The sequence below is a fragment of the Pipra filicauda genome, unplaced genomic scaffold (assembly GCF_003945595.2).
Source record: "Pipra filicauda isolate LSUMZ 115617 unplaced genomic scaffold, ASM394559v2 scaffold761_size107259_pilon, whole genome shotgun sequence".
Lineage (NCBI taxonomy): Eukaryota > Metazoa > Chordata > Aves > Passeriformes > Pipridae > Pipra > Pipra filicauda.
In genome coordinates, this window is record NW_024104933.1 from 1 (window position 1) to 22785 (window position 22785).

Consider the following 22785-nt stretch of genomic DNA (forward strand, 5'->3'; position numbering starts at 1 on the left):
AATAAATTAATAAAAAATAAATTAATAAATAAATATCTTTATTAACGACAGGGGGATATATAGACATATTACATATATAGGTATATATATACATATATATATATATTTATATATCCCCTCGTCGTTAATAAATAAGTTTCCCACCCATGGATGGGCCCGGGAAGGGGGAACATCCATGGGGGAAGTGCAGGGAAAAGGCAACTTGATGCCCCCCCAGTCCCAACCCCCTGTGAGAGGGTTAAAAAAAAAATCACCTCGAGCAGTGGGGAAAAAAAATTCCTTTTTTATCCCAAAACCTGCAGGGGTTTGGGGTGGGGTTTGTTTGGGAAGGGGGAAAGGTGATTTTTTGGGGGGGGAAAGGGGTAAAGTGGTTTTTTAGTGTTTTTTGTAAGGGGTGGATTTTGGGAGGGAAAAGGGGATAAAGTGGTTTTTTAGTGTTTTTTGTAAGGGGTGGATTTTTTGGGGAAAAAGGGGATAAAGTGGTTTTTTAGTGTTTTTTGTAAGGGGTGGATTTTGGGAGGGAAAAGGGGATAAAGTGGTTTTTTAGTGTTTTTTGTAAGGGGTGGATTTTTGGAGGGAAAAGGGGTAAGGTTGGGGGTTTTTTTGGTGTTTTTTTGGGAAAGGGGTAAAGTGTTTTTTAGTGTTTTTTGTAAGGGGTGTGGTTTTTTCTGGGAAAGGTGTGAGGTGATTTTTTTAGTAGGTTTTTTTGTAAGGGGTAGGGTTTTTTTGGGGGGAAAAGGGGTAAAGTGGTTTTTTAGCTTTTTTTTTTAAGGAGTGGGTTTTTTGGGGGGGAAAAGGGGTAAGGAGGTTTTTTTGGTGTTTTTTTTTAAAGGGTGGATTTTTGGGGGAAAAGGGATAAAGTGTTTTTTTAGTGTTTTCTGTAAGGGGTGTGGTTTTTTTCTGCGAAAGGTGTAAGGTGGTTTTTTTGGTGTTTTTTGTAAGGGATGGGGGTTTTTTTTGGGGGGAAAAAGGGGGTAAGGAGGTTTGTTTGGCGGCTTTTGTAAGGGTTGGGGTTTTCTTGGGCGAGGGTTTTTTGGGTGTGGGGTGCAGGGGGTGATGCTGGGGAGGGGGTGGAGGGGATAACTTTGGACATCCAAAGGCTGTTCCTCACCCCAAAACTCACAGAAAACCTCCCCCCCAAGCCCCCTCCCCAAAAGAGCCACGACCCCAAACCCCCCAAACCTCCCCCAAAACCAAAAGTTGCCTTTTTTTTAACCCTTCCCCGCCCCAGCTGGAGGGGTGGGAAGGGTTGAGCCCCCACCCAGCTGCCCCCCTCACCCCAAAAATACCCCTCAGAGCCCCCCTCCCGCGTGCTGGCCCCGCTGCACCCCCAAAACACGCCCTGCCAGCGCTTCGGGGGAGCCCCCCGGGCCCCCCTTTTGGCCCCACAGCCCCCCCCCAAGGAGCACCAGCACCCCCCCGGGATGGAGAAGTCTCGTGTGTCCCCCCCCCGACCCCCCCAGCCCCCAAACCCCCCCAGCACTAATTTCTCTTTATTTCTTTGTTTTCCCCACAGGGCAGCCCGGCCCCAAGGTGAGGGGATCCCGGGGGGGCTCGCCCCAAAATTCGGGGGAGGGCTCGAGGCAGGGGGGGGGTTCTGGGGGGGGGGGGGGTGAGCCCCTCGGGGGGGTCGTCACCTGCTGGGGGGGGGTTGTCACCTCCCGGGGGGGGGTTTGTCACCTCCTGGGAGGGGGGATTGTCACCCCTTTGGGGGGAGTTGTGGGGGGACAGAGGGATTTTGGAGGGGGGGTCTTGTCTCACCCCCTGCTTTGCCTTGCAGGGGCAGAAGGGTGAACCCGGTGACATTAAAGATGTGAGTGTGGGAGACAGCCCCAAAATTTGGGGAGGGGGAGGGAAGGGGAAGGTCTCGTGTCTCACCCCAACCTTGTGTCCCCCCCTTCCCACAGGTCGTAGGACCCCGAGGGCCTCCGGGACCGCAGGTGGGAGCGTTTCCCGCATTGCTGGAATATTTGTGGGGTTGGGGGGGGGGGGTTGAGGGGTGGGAGGAGGGGGCGTGGGGGGAGATCTTACCCCCCTCCTCCTCCTCCTCCTCCTCCTCCTCCTCCTCCTCCTCCTCCTCCTCCTCCCCCCCCAGGGCCCGGCAGGCGAGCAGGGACAACGAGGGGACCGCGGCGAGAAGGGGGAGAAGGTGAGAGTGTCCCCCCACCCCCAGCAGCGCCCCCACCCCACCCCCCCGGAGCTGTGGGGGGCTGCAGAGAACTGTCCCGCTGTCCCACTCACCGCACGGATGACACCCACCCCCTTTTTTATCCCCCTCAGGGTCCTCCCGGTCCCCGGGGCAGGGATGGAGAGCCCGGCACCCCCGGCAATCCCGGCCCCCCCGGCCCTCCCGGCCCTCCCGGCCCCGCCGGGCTCGGTGGGGTGAGTATGGAGGGGTTTTTGGGGCGGGAGGAGGGGATTTTGGGGGTCCCGGCGCGCTCAGCCCCCCTCCCCTCCCCTCCCGCAGAACTTCGCGGCGCAGATGGCGGGGGGCTTCGACGAGAAGGCTGGAGGGGCTCAGCTGGGCGTCATGCAGGGACCCATGGTAAGGCCCCCCCGGCTCCACAGGACCCCCCGAAACCCCCCCTGCACCCCCTCACACACATCAGCGATGGTGGGGACCACCCCCAGTTTGGGGGATCCCCCTGCTGTGGCAGGTGATGGGGGGTGACCCCCCCCTCTGTGACACTGTTTTTTCTCCCCCCCACCCCCCCAGGGCCCTATGGGACCCCGTGGCCCCCCCGGACCCTCCGGCTCTCCCGTAAGTAACCCCCTCCCCACCGGGTTTTGGGGTCTCTGGGTGGGCACCCCGCCCCCCCACCCCCTCCCACCGATGTCACCACCTCTTCCCTCCCCCCCCCCGCTGATGCCACCGTCTCTTCCAGGGGCCCCAAGGATTTCAAGGCAACCCCGGTGAGCCCGGCGAGCCCGGCGCTGCTGTGAGTGCCCCCATCACCCCCCCCTTCCCCCCAGGGACCTGCCACCCCCCAACTGCCACTCACCCGCTGTCTCTCTGTCCCCTTTAGGGTCCCATGGGTCCCCGGGGACCACCAGGACCTCCTGGAAAACCCGGAGACGACGTGAGTGCAAACCCCGGCTGAGAACGGGCAGCTCGTTGCAGCAGTGGCCATAAAAGGTGGTTTTTATTCCCCTCAAATCTCGTTTCCCTGCAGGGTGAGACCGGCAAACCCGGCAAATCCGGCGAGCGTGGCCCCCCCGGCCCCCAGGTGAGTCTGGATCCGGCCCCCCCATGACAGGGACCCCCCGTGTGTCCCCCCGGGACAGGGACCCCCCATGTGTCCCCCCCGGGACAGGGACCCCCCGTGTGTCCCCCCCTTCACCCCCAATTCTCTTCCTCTCACAGGGCGCTCGTGGCTTCCCCGGGACCCCCGGGCTCCCCGGAGTGAAGGGTCACAGGGTAAGTGAGTGTCCCCCCCCTTGGGCCCCCAGTGCCCCCCTCACCCGGGGGCACGGAGGGTGATCCCCCCCTTTCCGTGTGCCCAGGGATACCCCGGCTTGGACGGCGCCAAAGGAGAGGCGGGAGCTCCTGGAGCCAAGGTGGGTGTGGGGTGACCACCCCCGTGGTGTTGGGGCTGGGCAGGTGACCGGCCAGGTGACCAGCCAGGTGACCAGCCAGGTGACCGGCCAGGTGACCATCCCTGTGGCATCAGGGCTGGCCAGGTGACCATCCTGGTGACCATCCCAGTGGTGTTGGGGCTGATGGAGTGACCATCCCCATGACATCAGGGCTGGCCAGGTGACCATCCCGGTGACCATCCCAGTGGTGTTGGGGCTGATGGAGTGACCATCCAAGTGGCCAATGGAGTGACCATCCTCATGGCGCTGGGGCTGAGGGAGTGACCATCCCAGTGGTGTTGGGGCTGATGGAGTGACCATCCCAGTGGTGTTGGGGCTGAGGGAGTGACCATCCCAGTGGCTGATGGAGTGACCATCCCCATGGCCCTGGAGCTGATGGAGTGACCATCCCAGTGGCTGATGGAGTGACCATCCTCATGGCACTGGGGCTGAGGGAGTGACCATCCCAGTGGTGTTGGGGCTGATGGAGTGACCATCCCAGTGGTTGATGGAGTGACCATCCCCATGGCCCTGGAGCTGATGGAGTGACCATCCCAGTGGCCTCAGGGCTGATGGAGTGACCATCTCTGTGGCCTCAGGGCTGGGGGAGTGACCATCCCAGTGGCTGATGGAGTGACCATCCCTGTGGTGTTGGTGCTGATGGAGTGACCATCCCCATGGCCCTGGAGCTGACGGAGTGACCATCCCCGTGGCCTCAGGGCCGACGCAGTGCCCACCCCCTCGGTCACCCCCGGCACTCACCCCCTCTGTCCCTCCCCGCAGGGCGAATCCGGCTCCCCCGGCGAGAACGGCTCCCCCGGCCCCATGGTGAGTCCTCGGGCTGCACAAAGGGGAAACTGAGGCACGAGGGGGGTGGAAATTGGGGGTGGGGGGTACAGCCCCCCCGAGCCTGACCAGCCCCCGTGTCCCCCCAGGGTCCCCGCGGGCTGCCCGGAGAGAGAGGACGTCCCGGCCCCTCCGGTGCCGCTGTGAGTGTGACGCTGCCCGTGCCCCCGGTGGCACCTCGGTGGCACCCTGGTGACACCCCCATGTCCCCCCCGCCGGCAGGGGGGTCCCCCCGCGGTGCCCCCCGTGCCTCACACCACCACCATCTCCCCCCAGGGCGCTCGTGGCAACGACGGTCTCCCCGGTCCCGCCGGACCCCCCGTAAGTCAAGGGCTGCTCGGGCCCTCCCCGGACCCCGTGTCACCCCACGGGGGGCACAGCGGGGTCCCCCAGGCCCCCCCCCAAAGCCTGGGCAGACCCTCACACTCCTCTCGCCTCCAGGGACCCGTCGGCCCAGCTGGAGCTCCCGGCTTTCCCGGCGCCCCCGGCTCGAAGGTAACGGGGACGGGGCTGACCCCGGGGATGGAGGGGGGGGGAAACTCGAGGCACAGCACCCGCTGTGACCCCTCACCCCTCATTCCTCCCCCCAGTGACCCCTCACCCCCTCGTTCCTCCCCCCAGGGTGAAGCTGGTCCCACTGGAGCCCGAGGTCCCGAGGGTGCCCAGGGCCCCCGCGGCGAATCCGGCACCCCCGGCTCCCCCGGCCCCGCCGGCGCCCCCGTAAGTGCCACGTCCCACGTCCCCTCCCTGGTGGCTTCGTCCCGGCGTTGTCCCCTGCCCCGGGAGCTGTCCCTGGAAGGGGATTCGGGGGAACTGAGGCACGAGGAGCTCAGCGGTGTCTCCTTTTAGGGTAACCCGGGCACGGACGGCATCCCCGGAGCCAAGGGCTCGGCGGTGAGCGGGGTTTGGGGACAGGGGTGGGGAGGGGAGGGGTGTTCAGAGACCCCCGGAGAGGTGCAGGGTGAGGAGGGGCTGCTGAGGGTTTGGGGGTTTGGGGTTGGGATCTGGGGGACACAAAGGATTTGGGGTCGTGGGGCACCTACGGGGGCAGGAGTTCGCTGGGGGCTGGGGGGAAATGGGGTGGTGGGCTGGGGGGTGCTGGGGGCTGGGGGACACTGGGGGGGCACTGGGGGGGCACTTGGGGGTGCTGGGGGATGTGGAGATGTTGGGGGACACAGGGGGGATGCTGGAGGACATGGGGATAGTGGAGTGACCCTTGGGGGATGCTGGAGGACACTGGGGGGACACTGGAGGACACTGGGGGGACGTGGGGATGCTGGGTGGCACTGGGGGGATGCTGAGGGACACTGGGAGACACTGGGGGGATGTGGGGATGCTGGGTGGCACGGGGGGGATGCTGGGGGACACTGGGGGGATGCTGGAGGACACTGGGAAGATGCTGAGGGACACTGGGGGGATGCTGGGGGACACTGGGAAGATGCTGGGGGACACTGGGAAGATGCTGGGGGACACTGGAGGATGCTGGGGTACACCGGGGGACATTGGGGAGATGCTGGGAGACACTGGGGGGCATGGGGATGTTGGGGGACACTGGGAGAATACTGGGGGACACTGGGAAGATGCTGGGGGACTCTGGGGGACACTGGAGGACATTGGGGAAATGCTGGGAGACACTGGGGGACACGGGGATGTTGGGGGACACTGGGGGACACTGGGGGACACTGGGGGACACCGGGGGCTGCAGGGACAGTGTGGGATGTGAGCTGCTGGGGGACAGGAGGACGCTGGCAGGGGGACAGTGGGGAGGGACAGGGAGAGGACAGGGAGGACAGGGGGCCATGGGGGGACACTGGGGAGGGACAGGGGGAGGACGGGGAGGACAGGGGGCCGCAGGGGGGACACGGCCGTGCCCCCTGACGGTGCCCACTGCCCTCAGGGTGCCCCGGGCATCGCTGGTGCTCCAGGTTTCCCCGGCCCCCGTGGCCCCCCCGGCCCCCAAGGAGCCACCGGCCCCCTGGGCCCCAAGGGACAGACGGTGAGACAGAGACCCTTCGGGTTTTGACCATTTCCTTCCTGGTCTTTTACCCCTTTTCCCCATTATTTTCCCGGTTCTCCTCATTTTCCCCAATTTTTTCCCCTTTAATCCACATTTCCCCCCTTTTTCCCCTCTTTTATTTCCATTCTCCCCCTTGCTTTTTCCCCTTCCACCACTTTTTTTCCCTATTTCCCCCTCTTTTGTTCCCACTTCTCCCCTTTTCCCTTTTCCTCTCTTTTCCCTCATTTTCCCACTTTTTTCCCCTTTCCCTCCATTTTCCCCCTTTTTTTCCTATTCTGCTTCCCTCCCCTTTTCCCCTTTTATTCCCATTTCCCTTCCTTTTTTCCCTTTCCGCCCCTATTTCCCATTTTCCCACAGGTGGGATGGGATGGGGATGGGAACATGTGAGAGGACTGGGATGAAGATGGAGATGAGGAAAGGGATGTGGACAAGGCCTGGAGAACACACCAGGGATGGGGAGAGGAACTGGAAAACACACACCAGGGATGGGGACAGGAGCTGGATTACACACCAGAGATGGAGATAGGAGCTGGAAAACACACCAGGGATGGAGAGACAGGAGCTGGAAAACACACCAGGGATGGAGAGACAGGAGCTGGAGAACACACCAGGAATGGGAACAGGACCTGGATTCCACAGCAGGGATGGAGGATAGGAGCTGGAGAATGAAGACAGGAGCTGGAGAATGGAGATAGGAGCTGGAGAATGGAGATAGGAGCTGGAGAATGGAGATAGGAGCTGGATTCCACAGCAGGGATGGAGGATAGGAGCTGGAGAATGAAGACAGGAGCTGGAGAATGGAGATAGGAGCTGGATTCCACAGCAGGGATGGAGGACAGGTCCTGGAGAATGGAGGCAGGAGCTGGAGAACACAGCTGGAGAACACAGGGATGGGGACAGGAGCTGGATTCCAGAGCAGGGATGAAGGACAGGAGCTGGAGAACACACCAGGGATGGGAACAGGAGCTGGAGAACACAGGGATGGGGACAGAACCTGGATTCCATAGCAGGGATGGAGGATAGGACCTGGAGAACGCAGGGATGGGGACAGGAGCTGGATTCCACAGCAGGGATGGAGGATAGGACCTGGAGAACGCAGGGATGGGGACAGGAGCTGGATTCCACAGCAGGGACAGGGACACTGGCACCTTGTCCAAACCCCCTCTCTCCACAGGGAGAACCGGGAATCGCGGGCTTCAAAGGCGAGCAGGGACCCAAGGGTGAGACGGTGAGTCCAGCACCGAGGGGGGGCCGCACCCGGGACCCCCCACCCCGGGCGGGGACTGGGGCTCGTCCCCGTCCCCATCCCCGTCCCCGTCCCCGTCCCCGTCCCCGTCCCCGCGGCGTCTCCTCGGCGTCTGCCGGGGCCCGTCCCCCTCGGGAGGCCCCTCGAGGGGCAGCGTCCCCCTCCCGCGGGGGGACAAAGGGCCGCTGTGTGCGCGCCCCGTCCCCCCCCCGCGGGGACATTCCCCCCTCGCTTCATTAACCACCCTCAATGCCGGGGCTCCGCGGGGCCCCGGCGCCGCCGGGGCTGGGGGGGGCACGTCGGGGGGCTCCTGCCCGGGAGGGGGGGGGGGACGGCTATGGGGGGAGGAAGGCTCCCGGTGACCCCCTTGTCCCTCCTCTCCCTCCCCCCCGCAGGGCCCCGCGGGACCCCAAGGTGCCCCCGGGCCGGCGGGCGAGGAAGGCAAGAGAGGAGCCCGCGGCGAACCCGGCGCTGCCGGTCCTTTGGGACCCCCGGGAGAAAGGGTGAGTGTGTGTCCCCCCTATCCCGCCCCGAAACCTCCCCAAAAATCCTCCCCTGACTCCCATCCTCCTCCTCCTCCTCCTCCTCTTCCTCCACAGGGCGCTCCCGGCAACCGCGGCTTCCCGGGACAGGACGGGCTGGCCGGACCCAAGGTGGGGGGGTCGCGGTGGGGGGTGGGCGGGGGTCACGGGGGTCAAGGGGGGGGGGGTTTCCAGGGCGGGGAACACCCCCTTGGACCCCCGGAGTCACCCCCAACCCCTCGCAGGGCGCTCCGGGCGAGCGCGGCCCCGCCGGGCTGGCGGGTCCCAAAGGAGCCACCGGCGACCCCGGACGGCCCGGAGAGCCCGGACTGCCCGGAGCCAGGGTGAGAAACGGGGGGGCCACGGGGGTGGGGGGCACTGGGGGGGAAGCAGGGGGGACAGGGGACAGTGGGGACAGTGGGGACGCCAGTGGGACCCGCTGGGTCAGCAAGGGGGGGCTTCGGGGTCAGTGAGGTGCTTTTGGGGTCCATAAGGTGCTTTTAGGGTTAAGATGCTTCTGGGGTCAATGAGGTGCTTTTGGGGTCAATGAGGTGCTTTTGGGGTCAATGAGGTGCTTTTAGGGTTGATAAGGTGCCTTTAGGGTCGATAAGGTGCTTTTAGGGTTGATAAGGTGCTTTTAGGGTCGATAAGGTGCTTTTAGGGTCGATAAGGTGCTTTTAGGGTTAAGATGCTTCTGGGGTTAATAAGGTGCTTCTGGGATTAATAAGGTGCTTTTGGGGTCGATAGGGCACTTTTAGGGTTGATAAGGCACTTTTAGGGTCGATAAGGTGCTTTTAGGGTTAAGATGCTTCTGGGGTCAATGAGGTGCTTTCGGGGTCAATGAGGTACTTCTGGGGTCAATGAGATGCTTCCAGGGTTGATAAGGTGTTTTTAGGGTCGATAAGGTGCTTTTAGGGTTAAGAGTCAATCATGTGCTTTTGGGGTCAGTAAGGTGCTTTTGGGGTTGTCTGAGGTGCTTCTGGGGTCAACTAGGTGCTTTTGGGGTCGATAAAGTGCCTTTGGGGTTAATAAGATGCCTTTAGGGTTGTCTGAGGTGCTTTTGGAGTCAAAGAGGTGATTTTAGGGTTGTTTAAGATGCTTTTGGGGTCAATGCAGTGCTTTTGGCCTTGGCCATGGTGCTCTTTGGCATTAAGGTGTTTTCTGGGGTTGGGTCAGTTGCTCTCTGGTGCTAACCAAGAAATCCTTTGGGGTTAATTAAGATGCTCTTCGCTAATTAAGATGCCTTCTGGGGTTAAGACACACTTGGGGTTCACAAAGATGCTCTTTGGGGTTGGATTCTTTTTGGGGTCGGGTGCTCTTTGGGGTCAGATCCTTATTGGGGTCAGATCCTTTTGGGGATTGGACACTCTTTGGGGTTGAATCCTTTTTGGGGTTGGATCCTTTTTGGGGTTGGATCCTTTTTGGGGTTGGATCCTTTTTGGGGTTGGGTGCTCTTTGGGGTCAGACGCTCTTGGGGTTGGATCCATTTTGGGGTCAGATCATTTTGGGGTTGGGTGCTCTGTGGGGTGGGACACTCTTTGGGGTGGGACACTCTTTGGGGTCAGATCCTTTTTGGGATTGGGTGCTCTTTGGGGTCAGACACACTTTGGGATTGGATCCTTTTTGGGATTGGGTGCTCTTTGGGGTCAGACACACTTTGGGATTGGATCCTTTTTGGGACTGGGTGCTCTTTGGGGTCGGGCGCTCTTCGGGGTGAGCAAAGACGCTCTCTGGGGTGGTGGGGGTTGGGTAGACCCTTGTGCCCCCCCCATGAGGGGTGCCCAGCCCCCCCCCAGAGCTCCCCTGTCCCCTGCAGGGCCTCACGGGCCGCCCCGGTGACGCCGGTCCCCAAGGCAAAGTCGGCCCCACCGTAAGTGAAGCTGCAGGTGGGGGTGTTGGGGGGTGGGCAGGGGGCTGGGTGGGGTGTGGGGGTCTGGCACAGGCGCCCCCTGACACCCCCTCCCCTCCCCTCCCCACAGGGTGCCCCCGGCGAGGACGGGCGCCCCGGCCCCCCTGGCCCGCAGGGTGCCCGTGGCCAGCCCGGTGTGATGGGATTCCCCGGCCCCAAAGGTGCCAACGTGAGTACTGAGCCCTGTGCCCACCCAAAAATGAGCACTGAGACCTGTGCCCACCCAAAAATGAGCACCGCCACCCCTTCCCACCCAAAAATGAGCACTGAGCCCTGTGCCCACCCAAAAATGAGCACTGAGCCCTGTGCCCACCCAAAAATGAGCACTGAGCCCTGTGCCCACCCAAAAATGAGCACTGAGACCTGTGCCCACCCAAAAATGAGCACTGAGACCTGTGCCCACCCAAAAATGAGCACTGAGACCTGTGCCCACCCAAAAATGAGCACTGAGACCTGTGCCCACCCAAAAATGAGCACCGCCACCCCTTCCCACCCAAAAATGAGCACTGAGCCCTGTGCCCACCCAAAAATGAGCACTGAGCCCTGTGCCCACCCAAAAATGAGCACTGAGCCCTGTGCCCACCCAAAAATGAGCACTGAGACCTGTGCCCACCCAAAAAAAAAAAATCGAGCAACTGAGTAACCCTTGTGGCCCACCCAAACTATGATCACTGAGGACCTGGTTTTCCCCACCCAAAAAAAATGAGCACTCCACCCTTTTCCTCCCAACACAAAAAAAATGGAGCACTGCCACCATTTCCTTCCCCAAAAAAAAAATGAGCACTGCCACCCATTCCCTCCAAAAAAATGAGCACTGCCACCCATCCCTCCCCAAAAATGAGCACTGCCACCCATCCCTCCCCAAAAATGAGCATTGCCACCCATCCCTCCCCAAAAATGAGCACTGAGACCTGTTGCCACCCAAAAATGAGCACTGCCACCCCTTCCCACCCAAAAATGAGCACTGCCACCTGTTCCCACCCAAAAATGAGCACCGCCACCCATCCCTCCCCAAAAATGAGCACTGCCACCCCTTCCTCCCCAAAAATGAGTATTGCCACCCATTCCCACCCAAAAATAAGTACTGTGACCTGTTCCTCCCCAAAAATGAGTATTGCCACCTATTCCCACCCAAAAATGAGCACTGCCACCCATCCCTCCCCAAAAATGAGTGCTGCCACCCATTCCCACCCAAAAATGAGCGCTACCACCCATTCCCACCCAAAACCGGGGCCGCAGGGGCACAGAGACCCCCTCGGTGCCACCTCTGCCTCTCCCTAGGGCGAGCCTGGCAAAGCTGGTGAGAAGGGCCTGCCCGGTGCCCCGGGGCTGCGGGTGAGTTGTGTTCCCTCCCTCCTTCCCTCCCTCCCTCCCTCCCTCAATTTTGGGGGGCTGCAGCTCCCCGAGGCCTCTGCAGTGCCCCGGGGGGGGAAGCCGAGGCAGCAGCTCCGTGCCCGGAGCTCAGGGGGGGTTTTCCCTCCTCTGCAGGGGCTCCCTGGCAAGGACGGTGAGACAGGAGCTGCCGGACCCCCGGGACCCGCCGTGAGTGAAACGGGGGGAGATCGGGGGGCTGAACCCCCCCCAGAGCTGGGCAAAGGACCCCCCCGGCTCTGCTGGGGGTGAAGCCTCTGCAGTCGCTGCCCTTGGGGGTTTTGGGGCCCTCCACGCCCCCGGCTCTGCCCAAAAGCTGGGGGGGGGGGAAGCCCCGAGCCCGAGGGGTTCGGGGGTCCCTCAGCACCGTCCTTCCCGCAGGGCCCCGCGGGAGAGAGGGGAGAGCAGGGAGCCCCCGGACCCTCCGGCTTCCAGGTGAGCACGTGGGAGGGGGGGCTCTGGGGGGGCTGGGGGTGGGGTGATGCTCGTGGGTGGCCCCGAGCCCCCCGTCCCTGGTGGTCTCGCTGCCCCCCCCGTGCTCACAGGGCTGCTCTCCTCTCCCAGGGGCTGCCCGGGCCACCAGGTCCCCCCGGAGAGAGCGGCAAACCCGGAGATCAGGTGAGACCCCCCCTTTTCCTCCTCTCAGGCTGCAAAGGGGGGGGGGTCAGAGCCCCCCAGCACCCGCCAGGCCTGACCCCCCAATGCTTGTTCCCCTCCTGCCACAGGGTGTTCCTGGAGAAGCCGGAGCGCCCGGTCTGGTTGGTCCCAGAGTAAGTGTCACCCCCCCTCCTGGCTGGGGGGGACTGGATCCATCCCATGGGGGGCTTTGGGGGTCTCCAGGGGGTTGTCAGGCCCTGGTTGCTCCCTTCCAACCCTGGTTACATCCTCCCAGTGTGCCCCAGCACCCCCCCAATGTCCCCCAACATCCCCATGTCCCCCAGTGTCCTTCAGCATCCTCCCAATGTCCCCTTGTCCCCCACCATCCCCAGCATCCCCCTCAATATCCCCCAACATTCCCTTGTCCCCCAGTGTCCCTCAGTATCTCCCCAATGTCCCCCAGTGTCCCCCAACATTCCCATGTCCCCCAGTGTCCCCCAATATCCCCCCACTGTCCCCGACCACATCCATGTCCCCCAGTGCCCCCCAGCATCCCTCCAGTGTCCCCCAATATCCCCCCAATGTCTCCCAGCACATCCATGTCCCCCAGTGTCCCCCAGCATCTCTCCCATGTTCCCCAGCATCCCCCCAGTGTCCCCCAACATTCCCATGTCCCCCAGTGTCCCCCAATATCCCCCCAGTGTCCCCCAGCACGTCCATGTCCCCCAGTGTCCCCCAGCATCCCTCCAGTGTCCCCCAATATCCCCCCAATGTCTCCCAGTACGTCCATGTCCCCCAGTGTCCCCCAGCATCCCCAGCACCCCCCAGTGCCCCCCAACATCCCCCCCCACGTCCCTTCCACGGCCTCCAGCTCCCCCCCATCCTGGTGGCCGGTCCCCCTGGGGGCACCGCGGGCTGGTGGCCCGCCCGCCCTCCGCGGGGTCAGCGCGTTGTCACCTTTCCCTTCCCCTTCCTCACACCCTCCCCCCCCTCCCGGCAGGGCGAGCGCGGCTTCCCCGGCGAGCGCGGCTCTCCCGGTGCCCAAGGGCTGCAGGGACCCCGCGGGCTGCCCGGGACCCCCGGCACCGACGGGCCCAAGGTGGGTGACAGCGGGGACAGCGCCCGGTGCCGCCGGCAGGGCTGTGGCACCGGGGTGGGGGGTGTTTGTCAGCTCGGGGCGGGCTCGGCACCCCAAAAACCGCCCCCTCCGCTCTGCTTTAGGGTGCCACCGGCCCCGCCGGCCCCAACGGCGCCCAGGGACCCCCCGGGCTGCAGGGGATGCCCGGGGAGAGAGGAGCGGCCGGAATCGCCGGTCCCAAGGGAGACAGGGTGAGTGGGGATGCCGAAAACGAGCTGAGGGGAAAAAAAAACAACAACTCCAAAACAATTTAACTGGAGATGAGACAAGAAAAAAAGGATTTAACCCAGTTACAAGACACGCACCCCTCTGTTTATAATACTGCCTGGCCAATCCCAGATTTTTCCACCCTCTGGCTTTTGCCCTGGTCCCACCCCTTGGGAATTAGGGCTGGGGTCTTTAAAACCCTTTTCTTCATCATCTTTGTCATCTTCGGGGTACAGGGGGCACATGGTCACCCCGTTCTTGACTGTACTCTTGTGATTCAGGCCAGGATTAGATATCCTCAAACAGGAGAGGTCTGTCTTAAGGAGAGACTAAACATTTCTATTGGAATTCAGGGGTATTGATACGGGGAATTGGGGTAAAAGGGTTGTGGTTACTGTGCTAAGGGTAAGGGAATAAATGCTGCTGCTTCTAAAATCTGCCTCTGCTGTGTAACTGCTTATAAAAATCAGAAAAATCAAAAATCAGATGGACCTTAAGGCATCAGTGCTGGGCGCTGGGAGGGGTGTGATGAGTGCTGTCGGGTCTCGGCTCATCTCACCCTGCCCCCCGTGTCACCCCACAGGGAGACGTCGGCGAGAAGGGCCCCGAGGGAGCCCCCGGCAAGGACGGCGCCCGCGTGAGTGGGACTGGGACGGGGTGGCGGCGGGAGAGGGGTGGCACAGGGGTGGGACGGGGGGGTGGCTGCTGGGGGATGCTCCGGGGGCCTCACTCACCCTCCTCTCCCTCCCCCCCGCAGGGTCTGACGGGTCCCATCGGCCCCCCCGGCCCCGCCGGCCCCAACGGCGAGAAGGTGAGAGAGCCCGGGCAGCCCCTCGGCTGCCCCCGAGCCCGGGAGACCCCGCCCGGACCCCCCCGACTCTCTGTCCTTTCTTTCCCAGGGTGAATCCGGCCCTCCCGGCCCCTCTGGTGCTGCCGGTGCCCGCGGTGCCCCCGTAAGTGCCACCCTGTCACAGCCCCCCCGGCTGCTGGTCTTTGTCCCTCATTTACCCCTCATTTACCTCATTTACCCCCTCACTTACCCCTTCATTTACCCCCTCATTTACCCCACCATTTACCCCATCATTTACCTCATTTACCCCACCATTTACCCCATCATTTACCCCCTCATTTACCTCATTTACCCCACCATTTACCCCCTCATTTACCCCACCATTTACCCCATCATTTACCCCACATTTACCCCACCATTTACCCCATCATTTACCTCATTTACCCCACCATTTACCCCCTCATTTACCCCCCTCATTTGCCTCATTTACCCCACCATTTACCCCCTCATTTACCCCCCTCATTTGCCTCATTTACCCCACCATTTACCCCCTCATTTACCCCCCTCATTTACCTCATTTACCCCACCATTTACCCCCTCATTTACCCCCCTCATTTGCCTCATTTACCCCATCATTTACCTCCTTACCTCATTTACCCCCTTTACCCCCTCATTTACCCCCCTCATTTACCTCATTTACCCCATCATTTCCCCCCCTTATTTACCCCCTTTACCCCCTCATTTACCCCCTTTACCCCCTCATTTACCCTCCTTTACCCCCCTTTACCTCCTCATTTACCCCCCTCACTGACCTCCTCCCCCTCACCCACCTCCCGTCCCTCCACACAGGGGGAGCGTGGAGAGCCCGGAGCCCCCGGTCCCGCTGGATTTGCCGGACCCCCGGTGAGTATTTGGTCCTGGTGCCCCCAGTTTGGGTCCCAATACCCCAGTTTGGGTCCCAGTGCCCCAGTTTGGGTCCCAATACCCCAGTTTGGGTCCCGGTGGCCCAGTCTGGGTCCCGGTGCCCCCAGCTTCAGCTCCCCCCTCTGAGAGCAGCCCCTTCCCCCAGGGCGCCGACGGGCAACCGGGTGCCAAAGGCGAGCAGGGAGAGCCCGGGCAGAAGGGTGACGCCGGTGCCCCTGGTCCCCAAGGCCCCTCTGGGGCCCCTGGCCCACAGGTGGGTACAGCCAGAGCCCCCCGAAACGGGGGTGAACCCCCTGGGGGTCCCTTTCCCCTTGAAATTTGGGGAACCCCAAATTTCACCCCCCACCCCCTCCCGTGTCTCTCACTGGTTTTCCTCCTCTTCCCAGGGTCCAACTGGTGTAACTGGTCCCAAAGGAGCCCGGGGTGCTCAAGGACCCCCTGTGAGTATTGGGGGAAGGGGGGGGGTGTGGGGAAGGGGTTGGGAGGGGGTCTGAGCCACCTTCCTCCTCCTTCCCCAGGGAGCCACCGGATTCCCCGGAGCTGCCGGACGCGTCGGACCCCCCGGCCCTAACGTGAGTTGGGAGCAGCCAGGATCCAACTGGGGGGGCAACTGGGGTCACTGGGGGGAAACTGGGTTCACTGGGGGGCAATTGGGATTGGTCAGGGCAACTGGGTTCACTCTGGAGGAAACAGGGATCACTTGGCAACCGGGATCACTTGGGAGCAGCTGGGATCACTTGGGGGCAACCAGGATCACTTGGGAGAAGCCAGGATCATTTTGGGGCAACTGGGATTGCTCAGAGGCAACTGGGATCACTGGAGGGGCAACTGGGATCGCTCAGGGGCAACTGGGATCACTAGGGGGGCAACTGGGATCGCTCAGGGGCAACTGGGGTTGCTCAGGGGCTACTGGGTTCACTTGGGAGGAAACAGGGATCACTTGGGGCAAGTGGGATCACTGGGGGGAAACAGGGTTCACTTGGGAGCAGCCAGGATCACTTAGGGGCAGCCAGGATCATTTTGGGGCAACTGGGATCATTCAGGGGCAACTGGGACCATTGGGGCTTTCCCAGGGCTCTCCAAGCCCGGGAGCCCCACAGGATGAGGATAACGCAGGTGGAAAAGCCTCTTCTGTTGGCACTGAACCCCACCTTGTCCCCCCCAGGGTAACCCAGGCCCCCCCGGGCCCCCCGGCTCCGCTGGCAAGGACGGTCCCAAGGGCGCTCGAGGCGACGCCGGCCCCCCGGGCCGTGCTGGGGACCCCGGGCTGCAGGGCCCCGCCGGCCCCCCCGGCGAGAAGGGAGAGCCCGGCGAGGACGGTCCCGCGGTACATTTTGGGGGGGGCACCTCCCTTTCTGCCCGTTCGGGGCCCTGCCACCACCCCCCTCCTGGCTCTGACCCCCCGGCTCTGCCTTCCCCCAGGGTCCCGACGGGCCCCCGGGTCCCCAAGGCTTGGCAGGACAGCGCGGCATCGTCGGCCTCCCCGGGCAGCGCGGGGAGAGGGGCTTTCCCGGCCTGCCGGGGCCATCGGTGAGTGCTCACCCCCGGGGTCATTCCCTGTGTCACCCCCTTTGTCACCCCTAATTTCAGCCCCTTCCACCCCCAGTGTCACCCCCAGTGTCACCTCCCGTATCACCCCTAATTTCAGCCCCTTCCATCTCCTCTGTCACCCCCAGTGTCACCCCCTTTGTCACCCCTAATTTCAGCCCCTTCCACCTCCTCTGTCACCTCCTGTGTCACCCTCTGTGTCACCTCCTGGGCTCAGCCCCTTCCATCCCCTGTGTCACCCCCTGTGTCACCCCCCCAGGCTCAGCCCTCCACCCCCTGTGTCACCCCCTGTGTCACTCCCTAATTTCAGCCCCTTCCACCCCCAGCATCACCCCCTCTGTTACCCCTAATTTCAGCCCCTTCCATCTCCTGTGTCACTCCCTGTGTCATCCCCTTCTACCCCCAGTGTCACCCCCAGTGTCACCCCTAAGTTAGCCCCTTCCACCCCCTCTGTCACCCCCTCTGTCACCCCCGTGTCACCCCCCGTGTCACCCCCCGTGTCACCCCCTTCCACCTCCCGTGTCACCCCCAGTCTCAGCCGCCTCCACCCCCTGTGCCCGATGGCAGCAGCCGCCTCCCCCGGGAGCTGCTGGAGCTGCTCCTTTGGGGGCATTTCCCGGGGGAAGGGCTGTGCCGGGATCTCCCTCTCACGGATCTTGTCCTCCCTTCCCGTTCCTCCAGGGCGAACCCGGCAAACAAGGAGCGCCCGGCTCTGCTGGCGACCGAGGCCCCCCCGGCCCCGTGGGTCCCCCCGGCCTGACGGGTCCCGCTGGAGAACCCGGCCGAGAGGTGGGTGGGGAGGGGGCACAGGGGGCAGCCCCCCGCCCGGGTGACCCCCGTGCTGCCCCTTGTGCCCCGTGCCCCTGCCCATCCCCGACACGGGGCTCCGCCCTTGGATTTTGGCTCGGAGAGGGGAGTTTTCACCCAGCCGAGCCTTGATTCCTCCTCTTCTCCCAGGGAAATCCCGGCTCTGACGGTCCCCCGGGAAGAGACGGCGCGGCCGGAGTGAAGGTGGGTTTGCCGTGAATTCCCCCCCACGCCCCCCGTGCCCCCAGTCCCGCGGCTCTGACGCCGCTCCCGTGTCCCTGTGCAGGGCGACCGAGGCGAGACGGGGCCCGTGGGTGCCCCCGGTGCTCCCGGCGCTCCCGGCGCTCCCGGGCCCGTGGGTCCCACCGGCAAACAAGGAGACAGAGGCGAGACGGTGAGTGCCGGAATGGTGGGTCTGAGGGGTTTTTTTGGGAGAGACAGGAACCACCCCGAGGGCAGGTCGGGGAAGAGTTAGGGAGTCACTGGGGTGGGGGAGCCAGGCGGGTGCCTTTAGTGCCCGGCAGGGATTCAGGGGTGCCCTGAGCAGCTCCGAGCACCTTCCTGAGGATTCCTGAGCGCCCTGCTGGGGCTCTGCCTGGGGGGCTGTGAGCCCCCGGAGCTGGAGCAGGGAATATCTCCACTTCCAAGGATCGTTTGGGTGTGATGCTCCAGCTGAGGGTGTTTAAAGACGCTGATTCCCAGCGGTGGGGCCGGTTTGGACACCCCCAAAGGCAGAGAGCACCCCCTGCCCGCAGCTTCTTCTGCTTCTGACCACGCTCTTTTCTCTCCCCAGGGTGCACAAGGTCCCATGGGTCCCTCTGGCCCTGCTGGCGCTCGGGGGATGCCGGTGAGTGATGTGGGACAGCCGTGGGTCATGTCAGGTGGGAGTGTCACCCTCTGGCAGTGGGGGTCTGCCACTCCCAGCCTGACACGGCCCCCCCCCCTCCCCTTCCAGGGTCCCCAAGGGCCTCGTGGTGACAAGGGCGAGACGGGAGAGGCTGGAGAGAGAGGGCTGAAGGGCCACCGTGGCTTCACCGGGCTGCAGGGTCTCCCTGGCCCCCCCGTAAGTGCTGGCGTGGGGACCCCGGCCCCCCACGTCTCCCCGTGGAGCTGGATGTGGCCACGGGCAGAGCCCCGAGCCCGTGTGAGGCTTTGCTGGGGCTGAGCACCCCCTGATGCCAGGCTTAACCATCACCCCCCCTCCCTTCTCAGGGTCCTTCTGGAGACCAAGGTGCTGCTGGTCCCGCAGGTCCCTCCGGTCCCAGGGTAAGTCCTGGGGGGGAATGAGAGGAAAAGGAGTTTGGGGGGTTGAGAGGAAAAGGAATTTGGAGGGGGTGAGAGGAAAAGGAGGCACCTCTGTCCTCGAGCCCCTGCCCGGGTCAGCTGATGGCAGGAGCTGAGGGCTGCCCAGCACCTTCCCTGACCTCCCTTTTGGGGCTCTTTCAGGGTCCCCCCGGCCCCGTGGGCCCCTCTGGCAAGGACGGCTCCAATGGCATGCCCGGCCCCATCGGCCCCCCCGGGCCCCGCGGGCGGAGCGGAGAACCCGGCCCTGCGGTGAGTGAAAACCCCCGGGATGGGCAGGGGAGGGGGGGTCCAGCTGCCAGGGCAGCCCCCCAGGACGGGATTGCATCTCCTTCCTCTCGCAGGGTCCTCCTGGAAACCCGGGTCCCCCCGGCCCCCCCGGCCCGCCCGGCACCGGCATCGACATGTCGGCGTTCGCGGGGCTGGGCCAGCCCGAGAAGGGCCCCGACCCCATCCGGTACATGAGGGCGGACGAGGCCGCCGGGAGCCTGAGGCAGCACGACGTGGAGGTGGACGCCACGCTCAAGTCCCTCAACAACCAGATCGAGAGCATCCGCAGCCCCGAGGGCTCCAAGAAGAACCCGGCCAGGACCTGCCGCGACATCAAGCTCTGCCACCCCGAGTGGAAGAGCGGTGAGGGCTCCGCTCTGCGGGGACCAGGGACCCCCAGGAACAGCCTGGAGTTGTGTCAGGGGTGGGGTGGGGTGGGGTGGGTGTCAGGGAAAGGTTCTTCCCCCAGAAAGTTGTTGGCACTGACCAGGCTGCCCAGGGCAGTGGGCACAGCACCGAGGAGGGTTTGGATGATCCTCTCTGGGACATGGGGTGACTCCATGCAGGGCTTTGCAGGGCTGAGGGTTGGACAGGATGGTCCTTGTGGGTCCCTTCCAACTCAGATTCTGGAATTCTGGGATGGCCTAGAGTTGTGCCAGGGCAGGGTGAGGTTGGATCCCAGGGAAAGGTTCTTCCCCGTGAGGGTGGGTGGGCACTGACCAGGCTCCCCAGGGCAGTGGGCACAGCACCAAGGCTGCCAGAGCTCCAGGAGGGTTTGGATGCTCCTGTAGGGCACAGGGTGGGATTTTGGGGTGTCCTGTGCAGGGCTGAGGGTTGGACTGGATGATCCCTCCCAGCTCAGCGTACCCTGTGAAATGAAAAAGAGCCTCCTCCTCCTCCTCCCCCGTCCCTCTCCCTCAGCCTCTCGCACTCAGCAAGGCCAAGTCGGGTGCTCCAACCCCCAAACCCCCAAACCCTCACCCCACCCTTTGCCCTCCCTGCAGGAGACTATTGGATCGACCCCAACCAGGGCTGCACCTTGGACGCCATCAAAGTCTTCTGCAACATGGAGACGGGCGAGACCTGCGTGTACCCCAACCCCAGCAGCATCCCCAGGAAGAACTGGTGGACCAGCAAGGCCAAAGAGAAGAAGCACGTCTGGTTTGCAGAGACCATCAACGGCGGTTTCCACGTGAGTGTCCCCCCGGGGCTGGGGGTGGAGGTCGAGCAGGGGGGTGGAGGTCGAGCAGGGGGGTGGAGGTCGAGCAGGGGGTGCCCAGTTGGAGGGTTGGGGTGTCCTTCCTTGGGGTGAAGCTGACGGGTGTCACACGAGGCACTGGCTGACCCAGAGCACTGCACTGAAAGCTTGGGGTGGGGGCAGTTGGGATGGGATGTCTGCAGCCACCCGAGGAGGCAAATTACGGGAGGCCCCTCGAAACGGCGCCGCTGCAACACCCTCAAGGGCTCCAATGTCCCTCCTCCCCCCCTCCAGTTCAGCTACGGTGACGAAGACCTGGCCCCCAACACCGCCAACATCCAGATGACCTTCCTGCGCCTCCTGTCCACCGAGGGCTCCCAGAACGTCACCTACCACTGCAAGAACAGCGTGGCCTACATGGACGAGGACGCGGGCAACCTGAAGAAAGCCCTGCTCATCCAGGGCTCCAACGACGTGGAGATCCGCGCCGAGGGCAACAGCAGGTTCACCTACAGCGTCCTGGAGGACGGATGCACGGTGAGCCCGCGCCAGGGCCGGGGTGGGAGCTCCAGGCTCAGGCAGAGGTGGTAGAAAGCAAAGCCTCGCCGGGGAGTCTCGAGGCACGGGCAGGAATCCCTTCTCAGGGAGGGATCTCGGTGCAGCTAAACCCAGCCTTAGCCCCGGGGTCGTGTGAGTGGTTTAAATTGAAGGAGTTTGGAGGTTGTGGTGGAGCCGCTTTTGTCCCGTGGGTTTTAAGGCTTTTTTTTTTTTTTTTTCTAAAAGTGAGTGATTTGTTTTATACGAATGATCAGACAGAAGATCTCAGACAGAACTATTCACCACACCATATAAACACTAAAAATCTCTACTAGTAGAGTATAATACAGTATAATGTAGTAGAGTATAATAGAGAGTATAATATTATACCTTGCTAGTAGAGTACAATATGAGGTAGTACAGTGCACTGTAACAAAGCAATTGTTGAAGCAGTCATATTAAAGCTGGAAAAAAGAAATAATTATTAAGTAGAGGTCTGACCCAGACCAAGGGAGATCTCTGCTCTCAACCCTGAGGAGTGACCCTGCAGGGCGTCCCCAGCCAAGGGAGGAACCTCCACACATCCACCCCAAAAGGGTTATGTCAGAGGAACCTGACTGGGCTTTTCTAGGATAAAGTGGTTGACTGCCAGTCACACCTTTCCAGGCCAGCCACCGGTTTATCTGTCAAACCAGACTTCAAAAAGCAGGGTGTGTATTCAAATTGATGAACCAGGGTGATTTTAGCATAATTAACACCAAGACAACACCCTGACTCCAGCAGCTGATTGGATTTTAGGTCTTCTCGGGGCGGGTCTATCCTGCCACAAAGATGATGATGATGATGATGATGAGTTGGAGGGGGTCAACCTGGAGGTTTGGGGGGGGAGTTTGGGGGTGTCTAATAACACCTTTGCTCTGGGTCTCCCCAGAAACACACCGGCAAGTGGGGCAAGACGGTCATCGAGTACCGGTCGCAGAAGACCTCGCGCCTGCCCATCGTGGACATTGCACCTATGGACATTGGGGGAGCCGAGCAGGAGTTTGGCGTAGACATCGGCCCAGTCTGCTTCTTGTAAAAACAAACAAAACCACAAAAAGAGGATTGTTTTATCTGTGCGTTCGTTCGTCGGTTGCCGTTGCGTTGTGGTGTTTTGTTTTGGGCTGTTTTTTTTTTTTTTGGGGGGGGGGGAGAGTTTGTGTTTTGTTTCGTTCTGGTTTGGTTTTTTTTTTTTTTTTTTTTTTAAATCCAGCCCGACGCCGTAAAACTGTAAAGAAAAAAAAAAAAACAAAGAGAAGACCCAACAAACTGAACCCACCCCAAAGGAACCTGAGGAACTTCTCAATCTTCTCTCTCTCTCTGTCTCGTACGACTTCTGCACTGAAGGGCTGCAACGACCCCCCCTCGACTCACGCCCGTCCACCGGGGACCACCCACCTCATGCCTGGGCAGGCTGCGAAATCAAACCAATATTTATTTATTCTCTTCCTGTAAGACCTATTTTTTGAAGGTCAGGTGGAGGTGGGAATGTAACCGACCCTTCCCTGCCGAAGGGATGTCGCCAATCCAGGTAGCACGAATCCCCTCCCGTCCCCGTTTCCCTCCGTGTATCACCAGCAGGAGTGTTTTAATTGTATGATAACGACACAAAAAGGAAAAAAAAAGAAAAAAAAACAAACAAAAAATGGTGCTATTCTTGTAAAACAAGTCTGTATTTTTTAACATCAGTTGATATAAAAAAAAAAAAAAATACAAAAAAAAAAAAAACAACTTTTGGTGGAAAGTACAAAGTGGAGCCGGGGTTTTGTTTTCGGTGTGTTTGCTGCGTCCGATCTCCTCCCTCCCCCTTTCTCAGCCTGGATAAAGGAAGGTCTGAAAGAACCATGAAACGGTTCAGGTGGGAAAAAAGAACCTTTAAGATCCTCATTCAATGCTCCAACTTTTCTGGGTTGGGGCTACTTCACATTAAGGGGGGGGGGGA

At 61.8% G+C, this 22785-nt stretch overlaps 1 protein-coding gene across 1 annotated transcript; it reads left to right on the forward strand.

Annotated features, from left to right (window-relative positions):
- Positions 1 to 1391: 1391 nt before the first annotated feature.
- On the forward strand, positions 1392 to 21979 carry COL2A1 (collagen type II alpha 1 chain; the record flags this gene model as incomplete). Its single annotated transcript, XM_039389735.1, has 52 exons — positions 1392 to 1533; positions 1781 to 1813; positions 1908 to 1940; positions 2096 to 2149; positions 2281 to 2382; positions 2468 to 2545; positions 2717 to 2761; positions 2886 to 2939; positions 3027 to 3080; positions 3174 to 3227; positions 3365 to 3418; positions 3505 to 3558; positions 4360 to 4404; positions 4512 to 4565; positions 4699 to 4743; positions 4864 to 4917; positions 5044 to 5142; positions 5272 to 5316; positions 6320 to 6418; positions 7614 to 7667; positions 8081 to 8188; positions 8285 to 8338; positions 8452 to 8550; positions 10023 to 10076; positions 10186 to 10284; positions 11397 to 11450; positions 11604 to 11657; positions 11868 to 11921; positions 12051 to 12104; positions 12212 to 12256; positions 13084 to 13182; positions 13305 to 13412; positions 14012 to 14065; positions 14186 to 14239; positions 14328 to 14381; positions 15068 to 15121; positions 15288 to 15395; positions 15529 to 15582; positions 15661 to 15714; positions 16308 to 16469; positions 16565 to 16672; positions 17372 to 17479; positions 17648 to 17701; positions 17784 to 17891; positions 18291 to 18344; positions 18453 to 18560; positions 18710 to 18763; positions 18944 to 19051; positions 19144 to 19432; positions 20074 to 20261; positions 20562 to 20804; positions 21736 to 21979. Coding segments are annotated over 52 exons (4297 nt in total), but the record flags the coding sequence as incomplete, so codon positions are not given.
- Positions 21980 to 22785: the final 806 nt, after the last annotated feature.